Source organism: Xyrauchen texanus, chromosome 35, assembly GCF_025860055.1.
Source record: "Xyrauchen texanus isolate HMW12.3.18 chromosome 35, RBS_HiC_50CHRs, whole genome shotgun sequence".
Lineage (NCBI taxonomy): Eukaryota > Metazoa > Chordata > Actinopteri > Cypriniformes > Catostomidae > Xyrauchen > Xyrauchen texanus.
In genome coordinates, this window is record NC_068310.1 from 22,714,828 (window position 1) to 22,734,763 (window position 19,936).

At 34.8% G+C, this 19,936-nt stretch overlaps 2 protein-coding genes across 6 annotated transcripts in view; one reads left to right on the forward strand and one right to left on the reverse strand.

Annotated features, from left to right (window-relative positions):
- Positions 1-2,471, forward strand: part of nckap5l (NCK-associated protein 5-like) — a 40,382-nt gene extending 37,911 nt beyond the window's left edge. For 4 of the 5 annotated variants that reach the window (XM_052106148.1, XM_052106152.1, XM_052106151.1 and 1 more), the window contains exon 12: positions 119-2,471. In XM_052106148.1, the coding sequence (XP_051962108.1) occupies positions 119-370 (252 nt within the window). In that variant the 3' untranslated portion in view covers positions 371-2,471. The remainder of the gene's footprint in view (positions 1-118) is intronic. The other variant, XM_052106150.1, reaches the window with a different exon arrangement.
- A 425-nt stretch (positions 2,472-2,896) lies between these two features.
- On the reverse strand, positions 2,897-15,594 carry LOC127629120 (carboxy-terminal domain RNA polymerase II polypeptide A small phosphatase 2-like). The gene is made up of 7 exons (XM_052106199.1): positions 15,201-15,594; positions 8,169-8,320; positions 7,087-7,188; positions 6,721-6,777; positions 5,942-6,034; positions 5,237-5,422; positions 2,897-4,285 (listed from the first exon to the last, which is right to left on the reverse strand). The coding sequence occupies exons 1-7, from the start codon at positions 15,259-15,261 to the stop codon at positions 4,160-4,162; spliced, it is 777 nt and encodes a 258-aa protein (XP_051962159.1). The 5' UTR covers positions 15,262-15,594; the 3' UTR covers positions 2,897-4,159.
- Between the last annotated feature and the right edge of the window lie 4,342 nt (positions 15,595-19,936).

A 19,936-nucleotide genomic window follows, 5' to 3' on the forward strand; every position in this document is an offset into this window, starting at 1 on the left:
TATCCTAGTATCACCCAACAAGACAATGCAATCAATGTTCCATCCTGTTTTATTAAAATGGTTTTAATGGAAATAATGCTTTGTGCTACAATGCATTTTGGCTGCGTTTTGTCTGCAGCACAATAAGACTAGTGATTCCATGGCCAACCGCGAAGGCGACCCAAGAAGTCTTCCTCAACCTGGTCAGGCACGTCGAGGCAAAAGCCGTATTCCTACTAACCCAGAGATGGTGAGGGACACTGGTCTAGAGTTGGTGAGAGAGAGACCTGACGATGGCCTATCTCCAAGCCATCCCCAAGTCCTCGAGACCCCCGAATCTCTGAGCGATTCTCTCTACGACAGCCTGTCCTCCTGTGGTAGCCAAGGCTGAAATTGTTTTAGAAGGTAGGACTGAATGATAACCAGGTACCAACCTTTTTTGTAACCCTGATTCTCGTGATGCTTCTTAAGCTTCAGACATTTTCAAAGGTGGATACTTGCGGATAACCCATTTTTTTGACCCGAAAAAACCAACACAAAATGTTACCCCTGTACACAAGATACCCATGTTTGTATCTCAGTTATCCTTATGGATGGAAGGAGGACTATTACAGTTTTTTTGGTGATGTCATTTTTAAACCATTATAACAACTCGGTCACCTCATTCGTGTTCTCTGTTTCAAGTGGTAGCCAAGTAGTGACGTTGAACTTCATGTTATTGTTAAAGGGACGGTTTGCCCAAAAATGAGAATTCTGTCATAATTTCCTCACCTTTATGTTCTGAACTCATATGACTTTTCTTTCAGCCTCAGTCACCATTCACTTTCATTGTATCGAGAGAAATAATGCAATTAAAGTGAATGGCGACTGAAAATATATTTTTTCCTAACATCTTCTTTTGTGTTCCATGACAGAAAGTAAGTCATACAGGTATGGAACACATGATGGCCATTTTTGGGTTAACCACCTCTTCAAGTAACTTCAAAGACGAAATCTCTGAGTCCATTGCAACAGTCTTCCAGTTTTTAAACTCACCGAATGTCCTGGTATTCTCATGCAACATCAGTGCACATTCTTTGGGAACATTTGTGTAAAGTTATTGGAAAGTGAATGTTAATATATGTGATTTTCAGTTAATTTAATATGCATATTTCATGATAAGAAAAAACAGTGCATTTGTGTAAAACTTCATGCATAGAGCTTTGTTTGATTCATTACGTTTAAAGATAAAAATCTTGTAGCAGTCTCTTAAGTGCTATCCGTGTAAGACAGAGCTACAGTGTTCCACAGTGAATTGTTATTTACATTTATTTATTTTCTTTAATATTGTGGTAAGAAAAGACCACATTTTATTGGTTACTCCTTTTCAGTTCTTTTAAAACCTGTTCTGTGCCTGATTTTGTGTGTTTGTCTCTCTTGGTGTCTATAGGTTAGTTTGTTCCCCAAATTTGGCCATGGCTTGTTTGTGTATATAATTTTTTTTTTTTTAAGCAATGATTTAAAAAAAACAAAACAATAACTTGTGATTTGTGAACTCGACCTAATTCTGAACTGTGTTATTGGATCAACATGCCTACAATCTCTGACATTGTAACACAATTTAAATTGACAACGACTTTCCAAGTTTGACCACGGCTGAACGGACAACAAAAATGTGCAAATAATTTTCAAACCATTCCCATCGAATAGAGGCTGATAATTCATTCATTTACTATTTTTGTTGATGCAATATTGCTGACTCTGCCTTAAACATATTTTCACAGCTGTTAGTATCCTACTCTGGGCCAGGTTTAATGAAGATGATAACTCAGCAGAAGGGATTTTCATTGGGAGGGAAATGCTAAAGTTTTCCACATACCCATATTTCTTCAACATAAAACGTTTTGGTGCAATTCAAGTCAAGGTGTTGCAATGCATGTTTTTGATGATGCTAATCCTGCGAAACGGATTATAGGCACAAAAAAAAAACATTCTTGCATTTTCAAGTGGTTGCACAAAAGCCATAGGTTAGTAGCACAGCCCAAATCTTTTCAAATATGTGCTGACCTATTTTTTATAAATCAACCATAGCAAAAGACTAATCAGAAACATTCCCAAACATGCTTACTGTCATCCAGCAGTCTTTTCAGGCCCATGTGAAATGTACCATTTGTGTAGAGACAAATTACTTTGTAGCTCCATCTAATAAGCATGACACTGTTTGTCGCAAATCCATTTATTTTTTGAAGTAGTTTGTGTTACTATGTTAGATCATATTTTGCATGCCGTTATAAACTTTGTTATTTACTTTGTTGTAATTTTCAGGAATATTTTATATTAGTTTGGTATGTTTACAAAAGAATTTATGAAGTTGTTAATATATCTGTCAAATGTTTATACAGTATACTGTAAGGTGCTATCTGATTTTTTTGTTTTTCCACTCTGTCCTGCAAAAGCCATAAATTTGTTTTCATAATCTCCTTTCTTAGCAATTGCCATTACTCATGTGATAACTCAATAAAATCTTTTAAGTATTTATATTTGTGGTTTATTTTTTTTAATTTTTTTTTAGTTATTTGTTAGAATAAGTGACATGTTTTTTTCTTCCTGTAGTTTTGTTTAGAAGGATTCTGGTGCCCCTAGTGGTAAATGTGAAGTTGGTCATCTGAAGGGAGAAATACTAGCAAGAGATGTGGTTCTGTGGTGTGTGATCGTTTCATAATAGTCTGTTAGGGCAAATAATCTGAATGCTTGTTTTGTGTTGAGTTTCCTGATTATTTTAAAGATATTAACAATTATTCACCTGTTATTTATAGGTATTAATTTTTTTTACCAAAAAAGTCAAGCCGTTGGTTGAGCAAATGTCAGGCTCGTCGAGATGCAAAAGAAAAAAAAAAAGTTGGAATTTACTATAATGGAACATGGAGAAATACAGTAATAATTGTACAGGACAAATTTTTATTGTCAGCAATACAAAAGTAAAAAAATATTACATAACACAAACCTTATTAAAGGCATGTCCATTTTTGAACACAAAGCCAAGAGACCACCATTTGAACACTGTTGTGTATATATATATATATATAACCACTGCCATTTTGAATGCTTGTACTACAATGAAAACAAGATTGTAATAAAGAGGTGGAGCATCTGGTCTATGCCAGAGATGATACGAAATGGTTTTGTATAAAGATTTTAATTAAAGTTTAACCAAATATACACATATAAGATGATGGACAGTATTCGTAGTTGTCTGCAATAAATACAGCATGATGTAAACCCTCAGAGTTAGACATGAACTGAATAAGATAAATCTCTTTGGTTCATTCTATGTGGTTAATTCTACCCCTCACGTATCATAACCTCTTTTATCAAGTACACTTAAAACAGAGATAAGGCCACTTAAATATACATATAGAAAGTGTTAAATTAAATCAACAGTGTGGTTGTAATTCACATGAAACTGTGTTCAAAACAGGTATTTCATTAAAGGCCATGTTAATGCACCTCTGCCATTTACTCTGCTGATAAAATGTCTTTGTAAAGTAATAGGACTGTTTTCCAAAACAAGACTGTATGAGTCCTTGGTGTCACATTAGCATTTATAAAAATAAAAAAAATGCATGGCATGTTGGATAATTAATATAAAATTTCTACCATTTTGGCCATTTCACAATTTTTATCCGGAATACATTAGAAACACCAGGTTTCCTTTAAATATTGAAAGTATGAATAGATGTAAATGAACATGTGAGCATGTGTTCAGGTAGAGCTTGCATAGAGACACTGGCCTGAAAGTACATTGTGCTTACACATTGTGCAGTTGTATAGCATAATACATTGACTTCAGCTGCACTGTTGGCTAATGACTTGATTATACCCTATGTATTGTCTTTTTCAACAGCATCTATTTTAATCTCCCAAAAGATGGCATTACAAATGTATAAAATGCTAAAAAAAATACAAAATGTGTAAAGTGGTTTTGCAAAAGGCAAGCTCTATGACCGAGACAGTTGGCCTCTGACCAAAATATCATCCAAGTATTAGTACTGCACATTTCTCTATGTTCAGTAGAATTTAAAGCTTTCTTGTTTGTTTTCAGGTCAGAGGGCGGAGCCTACTGTCACATGAGCCACTTGCATGTGATTTGCAGTCAGTGCAATGCAAGATGGAGGTTTGATGTGGTCTGTAAGTGTAGGGATTATGGACCCCTGAGTTGTTCTAGTCTGCTATAGACATCATCAGCCTGACTCAACTCTTCAAATACTGGGATGAGGTGCAGCAGCTCTGTGTCATCTGAATCATCAAACCAGGACATTACAGGAACCTGTAAAAGAAAGAGGTTTTTACATACCTCTAAAAGTTAGCATTTCAAACAAAATGCATGTAATTATAAAAATATAAGTCATTATATGAGTGTATTAAGGATACAAATTGTAAACTACTTTATATAATTAAAGGAGTATTCTGCATCTGCATCCAATACCAGTTAAGCTCGGCTGACAACATTTGTGGCAAAATGTTGATTACAACAAAAACAAAACCCCACTTACAATAGAAGTAAATGGGGGCAATTTTTGGAGGGTTTAAAGGCAGAAATGTAAAGCTTACAATTTTATAAAAGCACTTTTATGAATTCTTCTGTAAAAAGTTGGATATTATTTGAGCTGTGGAGTTGATTAAATCATTGTTTACTGGGATTACAGGGTTAACAGCATTACGTAATCATAGCAACAATGATGTAAAATATAACTTTACACAGAGAAGCTTGGTAAGCAATGTGTATTGTTGGCATGCGTACTGTTTACATCTTGTGGCTATTCTTTTGAAACTGGCTCCAATCACTTCCGTTGTAAGTGTCTCGCTGTAACTGCAAGTTTTGCCTTTTTTTATTTTTTTTTACATAGAAAAGGAGGGACACGTTGAAATTATGTGTGGCAATCAACATTATGCCACAGATGCTGTCAATTGTATTGAACCAGAAATATTCCTTTAATATTTGGTATGTCACACTTTTGCTTTAATGACATAATTTTACGTCATGACATTTCTTGTTTTCAATTTGTTTTTTAAATACTTAAACTTTGTTTCCAAGTTTAAATGAGATTCTCAGTCCCAGATTTCCAATATGCACATTTGAACCCCACTGTATATATTATGTAAAATCCCCAATACTGTACACAATGCATGAAACATTACATTTCTGTAAAATGGCAAGAGGGTGAATCTAGAAACCAAGGGCAGGGTTCAATAAAGGCAGCAGGAAAATGAAACCCACAGCATTCTCAGGGTGGAAGATGTAGGAGGCAGGGGAGTTGTCCAGGATCAGAGTTTTGTGGAGCTCACGGCCGAGGCGACTCAGGTCTTTAACATAGCAGCCTTGATAGAACACGCAAGATTCACGAAACAGCCGCGTCCGAAACACACCACACTTATCCAGCAGATCAGTCACTGGGTCTGCATACTACCAGAGGGATAAAAAGGATAGAGGAGAAGGAGGGATGGACTTAAGAGAACTGCATTGGATCTGCAAGTTTGGATCAATACAGAAGTAGAGCATACATTTGAAAGCTGGTATAAGCAACACTATGAGGGCACTAAAACAGTTCACACAGCAGTGAATTTCCATGACTTTTCCAGGACTTTGCCAACAATTTTCCAGTCCCTCATGCTACTACAACTACACTCACAAAAAGCAATACTTAGCTAATTAAATATTTTAGGGCTAAGCAAATCTATACATGCATTTTTATTTGGTTGTTGTTGTCATTTTTATGTTTTTATTTATTAAATTTTTTCTCCAGGCCAGGAAATCATAATTTCCATCAAATTCCATCATATTTCTAGGTTATAAATGACTGGGAACCCTGCTAATTCCATTTGGCTGGTGAATCACAAACAACAGCTTTTTTTACGGTATCTCTTTTATTTCTTAATGTTCTACCACCCTGGTCAGAGTTTGAAAAGATTTGAAAATCGATACCTTAGCAAGGCTGGCAGTGAACAGAACACATTCAAACAGTTCTCCCATCCTCCGGAGAAACTCATCCACATATGGCCTCTTCAACACATACACCTAAAACATAAGTGTTTTTTGTTATTGTGTTTGACATAGTTGACATCACCGATATATTAGATGTAAAGTTCACTACTATATGAAGTTTTAAAATTCTTTAATACGAAAATGTAAATAATAAAACATCATAAAACGTTCTGTAGTGCACTGTGGTGCTTACAGTGCTGTCGCTGGTAGCCTCATCCTGAAACAAGTAATCAAGAATAGGCCGTACTAGTGGGAACTAACCTATCCTGGATTACTTGAACCAGGCAAAAGCCAAATGCAGGTTTCCAATTAAATATTAGAAAGACGACAACCAAAAAGGCCTAAAAAAACTTTTCAAGAAAGATGAAAGCTCAGTCGCCTCACATTAAAAACACTAGTATTCAGGTCATACTGCTTTCTTTGTCTCCAAAACTATTGTATTTTGTTTTTATCTGTGATTGAAACAAAAAATCTTTAAGCTTTTTGGCAAATGTCTTATTTGATTGCTTGAATACAGGACATCACAATCCTCCTCCATTGCCAAAGCTCTCTTCTCACCTCAGTCCAGCAGAGGGTGCTCATCATTCATTTTTCAATGTGAAAAACATCCGCATTCTTTCCTCAGGCACAGCGCATAGTGCAAGTCATTAAGAATCACTAGTGCACTGGCAGGGGATTACCAGTGCTTCTCACATATACAAACATTTATCAGATCTCACCTGGTGTGTGGTCCCCTCAATCTCCACAGGCACAATGAAATCTGCATTGCTTATTGGCTACAAAAACACAAATTGGATACATAAACATTGTTGCGATAGAACTGCCTGTTTGCAATAATATGCCTGCATATTTATATAACTTAAATGTGCTGTTAAATGTGGATATTTTATGAACTTATAATATTTATATTCTGCATATTAATTATACTTCTCTATCTTGTGATTCTATGTCATTACTCAATAAAAATGCTGCATGTAACTTAATTTCTTTACAGACAAATATCTATTTTATTAGCAATTTCCTTCAGAGACCCATTGAAACGAGTATGCAATCTCATGCAATATTTAATGCTCAACTAGGAATACCTTAAAGGAGCTATGCACCAGTGTTTCATCCAGATCTATAACCACACAGATCTTTCCTTGGTCCCTAGAGATCACTGCTGGCAGAAGACACTCCCCTGGAATCTGGAGATGAGACCACAACTCTTCTGATGAGTATCAGTGTTTCCACACAGACCATATTTTTATTATTTCCTAACCATGTGAGCTTGTAACAGCTTTCTGACTGGAGAAAAAAAAAAAAAATCTTCCACGGCATTATTGTTTTATGTATATTGTCTGTTCACTGTATATTTGATTTCGGAAAAACTAAAACAGAAGAGGGGAATTATTTTGGTGTTATATGTAATCTTTTGTATTTCCTCAACCAAAAGAATTCAACACGTTCATTCCACTGGTCAGGACAATGCATTTGTTTACAATGTAGCAAAAATGCAGAACAGGAGGACAACTGGCCAAGCCACTTGTCACTATGAATATGTTTCCTGCTCAACGCATTAATCAGTCTTCTTATTGATAAATAATGATCAATAAGAAATGTTGTTTTCATTTGTTTACACTGTAAAAAGTGAAACGGCACAATTGTTAGTAGCTGCTGGCTATTTCTAACTGATCTGGCCCTTAAAAATGACTATTGTTGGTACAACCCAAAATATACTGGTTGAATCATATTAGATAATACTCTTGACCAGTTCATTTAGATGCTACCATATGAAGTTGGCAGACAAAACTTTGTTCATAGCACAGGTAGCTACTGTTACACACACACACACACACACACACACACACACACACACACACACACACACACACACACACACACACACACACACACACACACACACACACACACAAAAAAACAAATGAAATAAATTCATAAAACGTAAAATATTTAGTTTAGTTTTTTTGTAAAGATTACTCAATTTAATGTGATGGAACTTTGTTATGAAATTGCAATGCCTAAATCATAAAATATATATTTTTTATCTAGTCCTTATACATATTAAACATGTTTTACTTTAGTAATTTTTAAGAGTTAAAAATGACTAATTTGATGTGTCATAAAAAAGGAATTAAATGGTAACTAAAGGTAACTCTATTAATACTTTGGCAATGGTCCCATTGTCCTCGGGTGCTAACAAGGCATCATGGGTAGGTGATGTTGGCAGTTGGGGATCTTGAGGTCGAAGGCAACAGATGAGCTTTTTGAAGATGTTCCGACTTCCAGGTTTCCGAAGCGAGGAATTATTCACCTGATCTGTTTAAAGGGCAACACAATAAAATATCATTTTTACATTATCTACTTTCATCAACTGAGTTAAATACTATAAAAAAGGTTACTGGTGTGTGGTTTATAAAACAATCTACGGCTGCTGCAAACAACTATTTTGATAACTCAATTCATCTTTTCTTCATTTACTCAGATTTAAATAAATGTTTCACATATTTTGTATTATATCTTATTTTCATTTGGTACTGGTCTCATAAAAATACTATTATTTACATTATTTGTTGGATATAAATTAAAATCCGGTTCATTCAAAACATACACTATAAAAAATTTACGGTAAATTACCGGCAGCCTTGGATGCCAGAGATTTACCATGAAAAACGCGGTAACCACGTTTCAGGCTTTACAGAATGTAATTTTGGTGCCTAGGCCTATATATTTTACAGTGCATTACTGTTTATATTATTAAATTATAAACTTGATAAATTAACCTTCTGAGACTGTAAAAATCTGCTTTTCACTTTATAATGTATTGTTAATCACCATTGTAATTACAGAAGGGCACATGACGACATGAAGTTCACCAATAGTGGCCCTTCCAGGAGCAATGATCAGTAAACATGTAGAGACAGTGCTCAGTGTCACTCACACATACACCATCAGGGTAACACAAGTGAAATTAAAATAATACAATAAACATTAACTAAACTACATCAAATATAACACAGAACACCCCAAAGAACATAACTGATATTAAAAATAAGAAACATATATAATGTGAATTTTTATAGTTAATTATACAGGAAAATCATACTTTTTACATACATTTTTTACAGCATTTTACTGTAAAATTGCATGTATTTTCTATTTAAATATATTATAACTTTTTACCGTATACTTCAAGGTAACTACCCGTTAACCAATTAACTTATTATTTTTTTTAAGTTAATTATTATATAGTTAAAGGCACAATAACTTTGATCATATATTTAAAAATTACAATTGATTTCTTTAGGAGTAAAATTTTTTCAATTATTAAGTGCATCTTTATTGTGCTCCCTTTCTTTATTGTACTCTGTTTGGTTAACGCTTTTTTTCAAATGTGCTGTTTCCATGGAGATGCATTTCTCGCCACTGTAAAGCGACATCACTTATTTAGTTTCTCCATGTATAGTGCAAATACACAATTAATCGTTAATTACATTTGTTGTTGACCATTTTCATTATGAACTTTATTGATTAGTTGTTGCAGGTCTAAAACAATCCCACTTGAAGCTCAACAAAGCGACAACAAAAATAACAAAACATGTTATTGTCATACCTCACACAGAGTGCATGAATGCACATTTTTGAGAATTCAATTTCCTCAATTTACAACTCAATTTACTCTTAAACAAGAAGACAGATCTTGTGCCACATGCAACCAATATTCCCCGCTACTTGCTAGTTACATTTGCAACAAGTATGCGACTGGCACTTGACATAACTTTTAAATAATTCAGAGCACTGGAATTAAATGTATGTTTGCATCAGTAAACGGAGTGCATATTAACATCGGAATGACCAACTGCTCAGCCACCCTTCTCCAGAGATGGCACACGTTGCACAGAAACAGAAAATCTGTTTTAAATGAGACTGCTGGCCACGGCTGGTATATGTTATATAATCTCAGAGGGCGGGAAAGCCCACACATTTCAGCTGTACCTTCGGAGCACACACACACATATACACACACACACACACCACTCCAGCCATTTCATCACAGTAGAGTCTGGCAGAAACAAGTTCTAGAAGTGCATATGCCACAGACACAACTCCTAGAAACAGAAATAAGATTTGTTTTGTATGTAATGATTTTGTATGTATGTAAAATGACTGTAGCAATGTATCTGTAGCAAGCTTTGCCCTTCATTACAGAGGACTTAGGTCTCACTGCATATTTAGTGGCTTCTGCATACTTTTGCTTCCAAATATTTGCATTTAAGTGAAACATGATTTTGTCCAGACTTGTCTGTTAAGGTTTTGAGGAAGCAAATATGAAAAAGTAGACCTAAAAGCTCTTGCATATGAAAGTACGCCATGCAATGTATCTGTTTTTTTTTTTTCGAACAATAATTAATGTGCATTCTAGTAATGACTTCTATTATTTAGTTTTCTCATCTGAAGGAACTGACCATCATGATGGACAAAGTAAGCTGAGGTTGATCCTCATTTTCAATCCATGCACTTTTTCTTCCTCTTAGTGCCTTTGAGGGCTTATTTAGCCATAGGAATTATCTTATGTAACATACGAGCAGCATGTACAGCGGAGAGAGGATGAGAGAAAATGGCCTCCTTCGTCATCATTTACTCTGCTGTATTTGCCCATCTGTACACTCACTGATAAAGCCCTGCTTAACAAAAGGACTGAAGGAAAATTATCCATGATTTAAATCTACTTTCTTTGTCACATGCAGATGGAACAATATCGCACAGCATTCTAAGCAGTGTGAAAGGAGGAATGGGTTATTTTAATGGCCGTCAAAGGTTCTGTTCAAAACTGTGTAAGTGGTAAGGGATTACGAACTTAATCAAATGAGAGACTGTGTATCTTTTTTTTAAATAAATTTTCTGAACAACACAGAATAAAAGTAAACATATAAATGCTAAAAACTTTCAAACGTTTTAATGTTTGGTCCTCTTGGTGACATCATCTGACTGACATTTCCTAGATAATAAAGATCTAAAGAAGGTAGTGTTGTCACCGTACCAAAATTTCAGTAGTCTGTACCGATACAGTGACATTTCACGGTTCTCGATACCAATTTTGAACACATAAGTTTAGTTATTTTTAATAATTATTATTATTTTCCAGAACATGTTTTAAAGTTTATTTTAATCATCAAAATGGTGTCTAATCAATTAATTCTATTTTAATAAGTGAAAATAGAATTTTTTTAACATGTCATTGCATTTTGTTTGACAAACTTTTATTCAACAGCTGTCTTGATTGTGATAAATTATTGTTGTTATTATTATTATTACAGAGAATATTACAATTTACTATACATTTGTAATATATTTTTATTTAATTTCTTTATTTAATGTCTTCAATTTCAAGGATCAAGCTTCTTTTTTTAATCATGCTTTTATTATGATGTGTGTTTTTTGCCAGAAGGTTCACTTTATCGGATAAACAGTTTGCAATATGGCTCAGTGTGATCATAGACCTTTTTCACAGACTGCAATGATGCATTTCCGCCTTATTTATCAGCGTAAATCTATTTTTTTTTTATGTTATACATTTTTTAAATATTGCGTGTATATTTATAACATTATGCTCTGTGTTATATTACCCTGGAATTAGTTTTAAAAACTGAATTTCCACAGCTGCGGGGGGGTTTCTATTACAGCTGCTGACAGAGTGACAGTACATTTGGCATCTTCTCACATTTTACTGTCTTAATCCACCGCTCATTATTTTTTTTTCCTCTTCTGGAAAGTCATTTAAATATAATAGTGGATTTTTTCTTTTGGTCTTGGAGCAAATGGGTAAGTGAATATAATATTTGCTGTGATCTCCCATTCACCGCTGTCAAAGTTTACCGTGCAAACGTTTACTTCTGCATTCCAAAACCCGCAGTGTGAAAAAGGACTATTGTCTAAGCTCTAAGTCTCATTTTTTTACATTGTCCTTTTTACATTTGTCCACAACAAATGAAATGTAAGACACAGTTTTGGAGTGGTTGTATTTTAGACTACTGGTGTTTGTGTATGTGGTAATTTTGAAATGCTATATTTTAAATGTTATTACTGTGAAACACTTTGGTCAACTCTGTTGTTTTAAATGCTTTATAAACAAACTTGAGTTGAGATTAAAGCGCAATTGCTGTGATTTAATTACATAAATATATAGTTTACATGTGTTGCGTGCTTCACTGTGGATTAGTGCTCTACTTCGTCATCTCAAACAACGTGAACGATTCTCAATGTCTGTGGAGTTTCCAGAGTATGTAGTTGGATTAATACATTAATTTAAAGTATGCTTCTCATCCACGCCAAGATCGCAGCCTTCAGTGGTTTAATAAATCAGGCTAGGACATGTCACCTGGATTAATTGTCCATTTCGGTGTACAAGGAGTAACAGAGCATGCATTCAAAATAAGCCTGTGAGCATTTTGTCGTGTGTCAGTCATATTGCACGCTGGTACCGGATAGAGTAGGTGCTCTGTACTACCATTACTGCAGAAACACTGGTATCGCTACATCTTTTTTAATTTAGTACCAAAGTACTGGTACTTTTGTCAAGACTAAAAAAAGGTTAAATAAATGTCAAGCTAGAATTTGAGTTTCAATGTATCAGTGTAGCTGCTGGACTCCAAGGAATCAGTTAAGGAAACATGTGCTTGATATCTGTAATTAAGCCACTTTATGAAGAATCTTGTAAATACAAACCTGTCCCCAAAGCCTTTCAGTTCACTTCAGAACCTTTCTTTAAGAGAAGTTTTATTCTTACTTGTGTTACATGTATCTAAAGCGCAGAGATCTGAAAACAAAGGGAATAAGATTGGCAATGTTATATCAGACAAAAATCTAATAAGATTGCTTTTTAATTACTGATGACGTCATGCATTCACATGTATTTGAGTTGGGTAATCTTGAACCATTTTGACAATGTTGATTAAACGCAAAAAAAGAAAGCTTACTTAATAAATAAAAATATGTGAATTGATATTATTCTTTTTTGTACATTTGTGTTTTACTCACTAGTTGTCTGTTTCTGAGTGTAATAAAAACAGGCAATTAAAATGCTCTTACTCCGTCAATTTTGGCATTACAAACGGCATGCACGTGTGGTAATAATAGATAAGACTATTTTTTGGGGGTGAATTTACAGGAAAAAAAAACTGTCTCAGAAGTTGTCGCTAAAGCGCATTCATGTAAAAAAAATTAAGTACAAAAAGCCATTTGTGAAACTAAAAAAACGTTACTGCACCAATGCCATCGGTTCGGCATTTTTATGGGGATTAGTGCTCCATCTTCAGTGTAATTATGGCTGGTGGCTAGTAGCAGTTTTGTGTGAGTAATTCTCCCCAAAATATTTGACAAATTTAAAACAGAAAAAAGAGGAAATAGAGGGATAAATAAATTATGAACAAATTACTGCCGTTGCCTGATTAATATGTAATAATGTAATCCATACAAAAGTAACTGTAATCTGATTAAGATAATTTTTTAAATATAATCGTATCTAATTACAAGTACTTGATTTTTGTAATCTGATTATGTAATCCACATTACATGTAATCCGTTACTACCCAGCACAGTTCAAGTGCAACTAAACCATGGAGATGGATAACGCTCATCTAAATAACAAATGAAAACACTTTAATCCTTGCTTTTCACATTTTTATATTTTCTAAATTTTAAATTATAAACGGATCGAACTCGTCAAGACTGTAAATCAAAAAACTACAGAAAGCAATACATAACGCAACCTTGCAAAACATTATTAGACCTCTGTTTACATTGCACATTAGTGTTTGTTCACACTCTGAGCGCTATAATTTTTGAATCTTTGCTGTCATGGCCACATACAAGTCATATATTAGACATATTGCACAGTCTGGTAATTGGACACGGATGCAAGCATGTGCAACTGTGTTCAAGGGGTGTTCCACACATTTCTACATACTTGTCTTGGCTATTTCAAAAATAATGGCTGCTCTTAATTCACTAATGCATTGGTCATAAACATCTGTAATAACAGCCTTATTAACATCAATAGCATATGGACACACTATTACGACAGCTTTCACATCCTAAGTATTTACGTCAGGTCTATAATAAGCGCAAAACTGCGCACATATTTGCGAGATACAAGATAAACACTGGGTCGAAGCGCATGTCAACACACAGTCGAGAGGATAGGCAGCAGGTCCGCCAGGCAGTAAGTAAGTAGACAAAATGGCTACTATGTATTTTCTGCAGAACACTGTGGCATTTACTATAAAAAAAATCACACACCCTATCGTTCAAACGAATTAAGGCCTTCTGGCTTACATTTGTGTAACCGTAGCGTCTGTTCGTCGCGCGGCGGATGGAGGGCGTGTGCTGAGGGGTGTGTTTGTGCATTCCTCCGCGGCACCTTGCGCTCTCAATTAGGCCCATGTTTTCCACGCTTAAATTATATTTTCGTCGTTTTACTTCAGTGAGGTAGTGTATAAGATATGCGAGCGTAGCAAACGTGTGTTTTAGAAATATAATCAGCACAATGTTAATAAAATGTGTCACTCGAATTACCATTAACCAAGTTATGAAACATCACCTGTTTAACATCATAAAATAGGAAACAGCAGATTCTTTCAACGACAAGGAACTCTGTTAGGATAAACGACCCGTTTTAAAACATCAAAACCATCAGCACTTGAGTGATGATCGTGATGATCGTATCTACTGTAAGAATGAACAATAAATACAGGGGAAACATCTCATAATACAGAAAGAAATACATTTAAGTATGATCAAGGGGTCGTCTAAAATCCTTTTAAAAGGTTATATTACATAAACGTTTTAAACAGCAAAACGTGTGTAATAATAAAATAAAGGATCAGCAGCCACCCTGAGATGGAATACATAGCCTTACAAAGTCACACAAACAAAACAAAATGTAGGCATATGTATATATATCCTGTGATGTGAAATACTGTCAACGTTCAAGAGCGAAACGAATTCCGCTCCACAATGTGACATGTCAATCAGCTCTATTTCGCAAATGCCAACTGTACTGCGCGAGCATCGAACGCGTTCGAAATTCGAATCTCACATCGCGCTTTTGCCAAAAAGAGATTATCCGACAACAAAGAGTACGGTTTGTGTTCACAGCGCTGAAACACTGCCATTTCATATGTAACAGTGCATTGCCTACCTGTTTTTGAAGGCGACCGAGAATCCTCTCTCTGCACTTGAGTGATGATCGAACTTTCCATCTAACAAACGCACAGCCCTCAACGTCCAACCAACCTTTTTCGGCGACAAACAGTCGGACCGCATTTAGTGGCATTAATAGCTAGCGACGCTTGAAATTAATAATTCTCGTCAGCGCAAAAATATCTCGGATCTACGGAGACAAATTATTTTGATATTTATTTATTCCCGCCTTCTATTCTATTCCACATGGGAGGGGCATGGCTCTTTGTTTTTCTTTTCTCTTATCTGCTATTCTCTAGGCTTCGCATCTCAGTTTACTTCATTGCTTGTATATTTATCCGTTGCCCCCTCTTGTCTAGGTGAAGCCCTCACGTTTTCTCCGACAACATGGAGAATCCAAGAGAAAGAAGAAAAACAACCGAGGACATGGGGCAAGGGGCGGTTTCAAGTTCCCCTTACTACAGATAAACAACCCCATAACTGGGCTATATCCAACGTCGTACTTTACAAAAATATACGGCCAATTTGCTCGGATTTATAATTTGTGGAGAAAATAATCGAATATGGCCGATAATTTACGATTTAAATGTTTATCCGTGCATTGTTTTGCTCTGGAAGGACTCGGAGGGGCGCCTTGAAACAGCTGGTTGTTTCGGATTGGATCTCCAGGACGTGGGAGGAGCTAAATAATTCTTCTGTACATTGCACGCTCCACTCTGAAATCATTCCAGTGCTGGTTTTGTTGGAATCAGTAGTCTGCGGCAGCAGTAGTCATATCAAATCTAAATAACAGTGTCGGGATGCTAATTAAAAATTGAGGAAATTGCTAAGGAATTGAGGGATGCGGCTGAATTGGTAATATTTGAAAAACTTTGTTTAAAAAAAAAATATATATGACACCCAGTCTGCCTCCTTTCCCTTCTCATCGTAACTGTAATTGTAAAATATTGATAAATATTGCTCATTTTAAAATATCAGCTAAAAATAAAATTGCACAATTCCAACGAACTAGAAATTATTTGACAGAACTTAAATGAAAGGAAAATAACTTTTTTAAGTGTTTAATAATTAATGCATACATAACATAAACAACCATGTCTTTATTATTATTATTATTATACAAGTTGTTTATTATTGAGTTTTGAATGCTATGTTTTTATTAGGCTACTGCATTTAATGCAAGCTTGATGTTTATTCAAGCATGCATATTTATTACAGTAAAAACACTAAAATCTCTGCAAAGGTGTAAACTTCAAAACAATTCTAAATCTTCAAAATCATCAAGTTTCACAAACCATGTTACCACTTGGATAACAACATGTTTGCTTTGACAACAATATTTCATGATATCCATGAAAGAATTTTGGCTTAGAGAAGGCATTGATGTAAAACTGTAATAGTGAGCTGCATGAAAATAAAAAATGCCTCTGGTTGAAATACATATTTTGTCCTATGACATTATGCTGCTTATCACCTAGTCCTACTTGACCCATTTTCACACCTTAATTGCCATGTATTATGTGCAACCCACTTAGATTAATTTCATTAAATAATGTAACTAATTACTGTAAACATGCAACTGCATTTACTGCAGTTAATAATTCCCATTAATGTTGCACAATTGCACTCGCTCTATCGCACCGTTGTCACAAAAAGAGAGCTGAGCCGAAAGGCAAAGCTCTCGATCTACCGGTCAATTTTTGTTCCTACCCTCACCTATGGTCATGAAGGTTGGGTCATGACCGAAAGAACTAGGTCGCGATTAATGCTGTAGTGTTAATTTTGTACAATGGCATCCAATTTGGGCATGTTTTCAAACAAAAATGTATTCTCTGTTTCCTCGCATGTTGTTTATTAGATTTTTTATTTTAGTTATGAGAATAGTGGTTGAGGTAAACATTAGTGATGAGAGGTACAGCAACCTCAGTTTTATGAGTCTGAGTACTGCCAAGATCTACTGTGTTGGAAATCTATTCCTGACTATTCCCAAATGGGACCAATTCTATACCACAAAACCAAGACATCAACAAGAATGGTACCAGTGTTTACATTCCTAGTTTTAGAAATGTGGAAGTTGTGCAGATGTCAGATATGTGACTAAAATAAGTGTAAGCAGTAGAGTTACAAAACATAATCTGCTTTTGAAAAAGTTATTTTGCAACTCCATGAGGTAAAAGGCATGGAATCAGAAAAAAGCCCTTGGGTTTAGAATGCATAATATAAAATGTATCCTATCTAAACCATACTGTTTATTTATTTTTTCATGTTTGTAATATATATATATATATATATGTAATAAATAAGTACTTTTTAGCACACAGTTTAGGTTTGCGACAGTACTTTCTCTATCCATTGTAAAGAATCTGAAAGTGTTTATGTTACAGAAAGTTTAGTGCCTCTTCCTTGCTGTAGAGAGTGACCCTTGTTTGTCCTGCTGATTAAGCATTCCACAGAGGTCAAAGCTGTGAGATAAAAAGAGGAAGTAAATTAAACTCTATTTTGATTTAACTTGAGTTGAGCTGTTGAGCTTATTTAATAGTGAAATAATAGTTATGGAAAACAAGCTTAGTCCAGACAAGATACAAATAATTATAATAAAAAAACATGAATAATTACTTTTAAACATTAATAATAATCATTCAAATAATAAAACATTTATTATTACTGTTATTATATTACTACTTATAGAAAATATATTATTGTCAGTTTTTACATGGAAATGTATTAACATTTCCATTGTTAAATTCCTTAATTTATCTTAATTTACACTTTAATCTGCTAAAATGGGTCCAAAAATGATAATAATTATATTATTATTATTATTAATAATAATAGTTTTTTATTATAATAGTAATAATTATTAATAATAACATTAATTATTAATAAAATTATGTATTATAATAATAAAAATAGTAAAAAAAAATTATATTATTTCTAGAAAAATATATTATTGTCGGGTTTTCAAATGGAAATGTACAAACATTTCTATTACTAATTCCATTTCTCATCATTTACATTATATATTCAGATAACAGCTACAGATAACACACTCTAGTAGAACCAATTTAGGGCTGTTTGGCAACTTGTTCCTTTCAAACCTTGCCCTGCGATAGGTAGCTCCCTCTTAAATGGATCATGGACCATCATGGAGTAGTTGTACCTGGCTCCATAGAGTTCATTAAACCAAAACTGTAATCCTAGCTCGTGCCCTCACCAAAAAGGGCAACCTAATTGTTGTGTTTTTATAAGGTTACATTTTTGGATTAGTGCCTTGAACAACGGCGGAGTGAAATTAGAACCTGCTTCCTGGCACTCAAGCATCTCTGGTATACATTTCAAGACCAGCAAACAATAAACTGTCATACTGTTGCATACTGATCTGAAGCATTAAACAATAATGTGAATACATAATATACATATTGTATTATGCTATTTGGCACAAGATCACAATATCACAAGACTAAACTCAAGATCGGTTAGATAATAGATTATCTCCAGATATTTGAGGTTTATTTTCCATTTGGAAGCATTTTTACCCTGGTCATAAATATAGTAATTGTAGACAAAAAACATTAGGCTACACAAAATTGTACTTATCACAACCCACAAGGTGTTTGCACACATGAGATATCCTCCAAATACCATCTTTCTTTGCAATCTTTGCCTACATCAATAATCAGTGAACAGGGTATAAACTACTTAATCCAGCCTAGAACCTCCCACCCACAGTGACTTACAGTCCGTGCACTCAATGACCTGAACCCAAGTATTGCATATGCTCAAAAAGAGCTGTGCCCAGATTGACCAAATCTGAGGTTTCTGTGAAGCTCAAGTCTGGAGCCATGTGATTTGCAGGAAGGGGGAAGGGGAAGGAGACCCCCTCCCTCAATCATTCTCTCTTTCCCCCCAAACCTGCCCCTTAGTGGCCCCTGCCAGTCTCTGCTTCCAGGAAAGAAAGGGGCCTAGTGGACAGGCGCAGGGCCTGCATCAGGGAGAGTCTGGCTCATTGAGAAAAACAAAAACAGTGAGGGGAGGTGGGAAGACTCTCCCTCCTTACATAACAGTCTATAACAGTGAAAAAAAGCCTCCATCTACCACCACCGTACTTGAAACCCATCTGTCTGCTCTCCAACAATGCCACACCCTATTGTAGGTCTCTGCTAGAACTATAATTTGGGACTGTTTTATTTATTGGAGAGAAAGGAAAACCTTGCTCATTTTAATACTTAAATCGATAGATTAATTCAACTTGAAAATTACATAAGTCCTGCTTGCAAACATTTTTGCTAGGGACTACTGTGCATGAATTGATGACAAAAAGTGATAGCTGCAGGTAAACTAGATTTTGATTAGTATATTTTCAAAGCATATGCAATAATATTCATTATAGTCTGATTTTAGCAACAGTCTTTATTAATTTTTTGCACTTGACTGCCACCTTGTGGCAATAAACAATTCTGCAAGTGAAAATTAGATTAACTACTTAATGTACCATATTTCTTTTTTGTATAGAGAATTGTAAATTAATACATTTTATAAGCAGTTTCACGAGTTGACTGATTTTTTTTTAATTTTTTTAATTTTGTTAAATATAAAAGGGATACTAATTTTAATCTAGCATGTCTGTTTTCAAATTATTTGATGCCAAGGACTCCAAAATATGATTGTCTTGTAAGGGACCCCCTTCCTAAAATATAAAGGCAGCTACAGCTGAAGTCAGATGTTTACATACAT

Coding starts and splice junctions, on each gene's coding strand:
- LOC127629120 (XM_052106199.1), bottom strand. CDS start 15,261: ATGGAAAGTTCGATCATCACTCAAGTGCAGAGAGAGGATTCTCGGTCG. Junction 6,035..6,720: donor TTGAGGGGACCACACACCAG/GTGAGATCTGAT, acceptor CTTATGTTTTAG/GTGTATGTGTTGAAGAGGCC. Junction 5,423..5,941: donor TCACTGCCAGCCTTGCTAAG/GTATCGATTTTC, acceptor TCCCTCTGGTAG/TATGCAGACCCAGTGACTGA.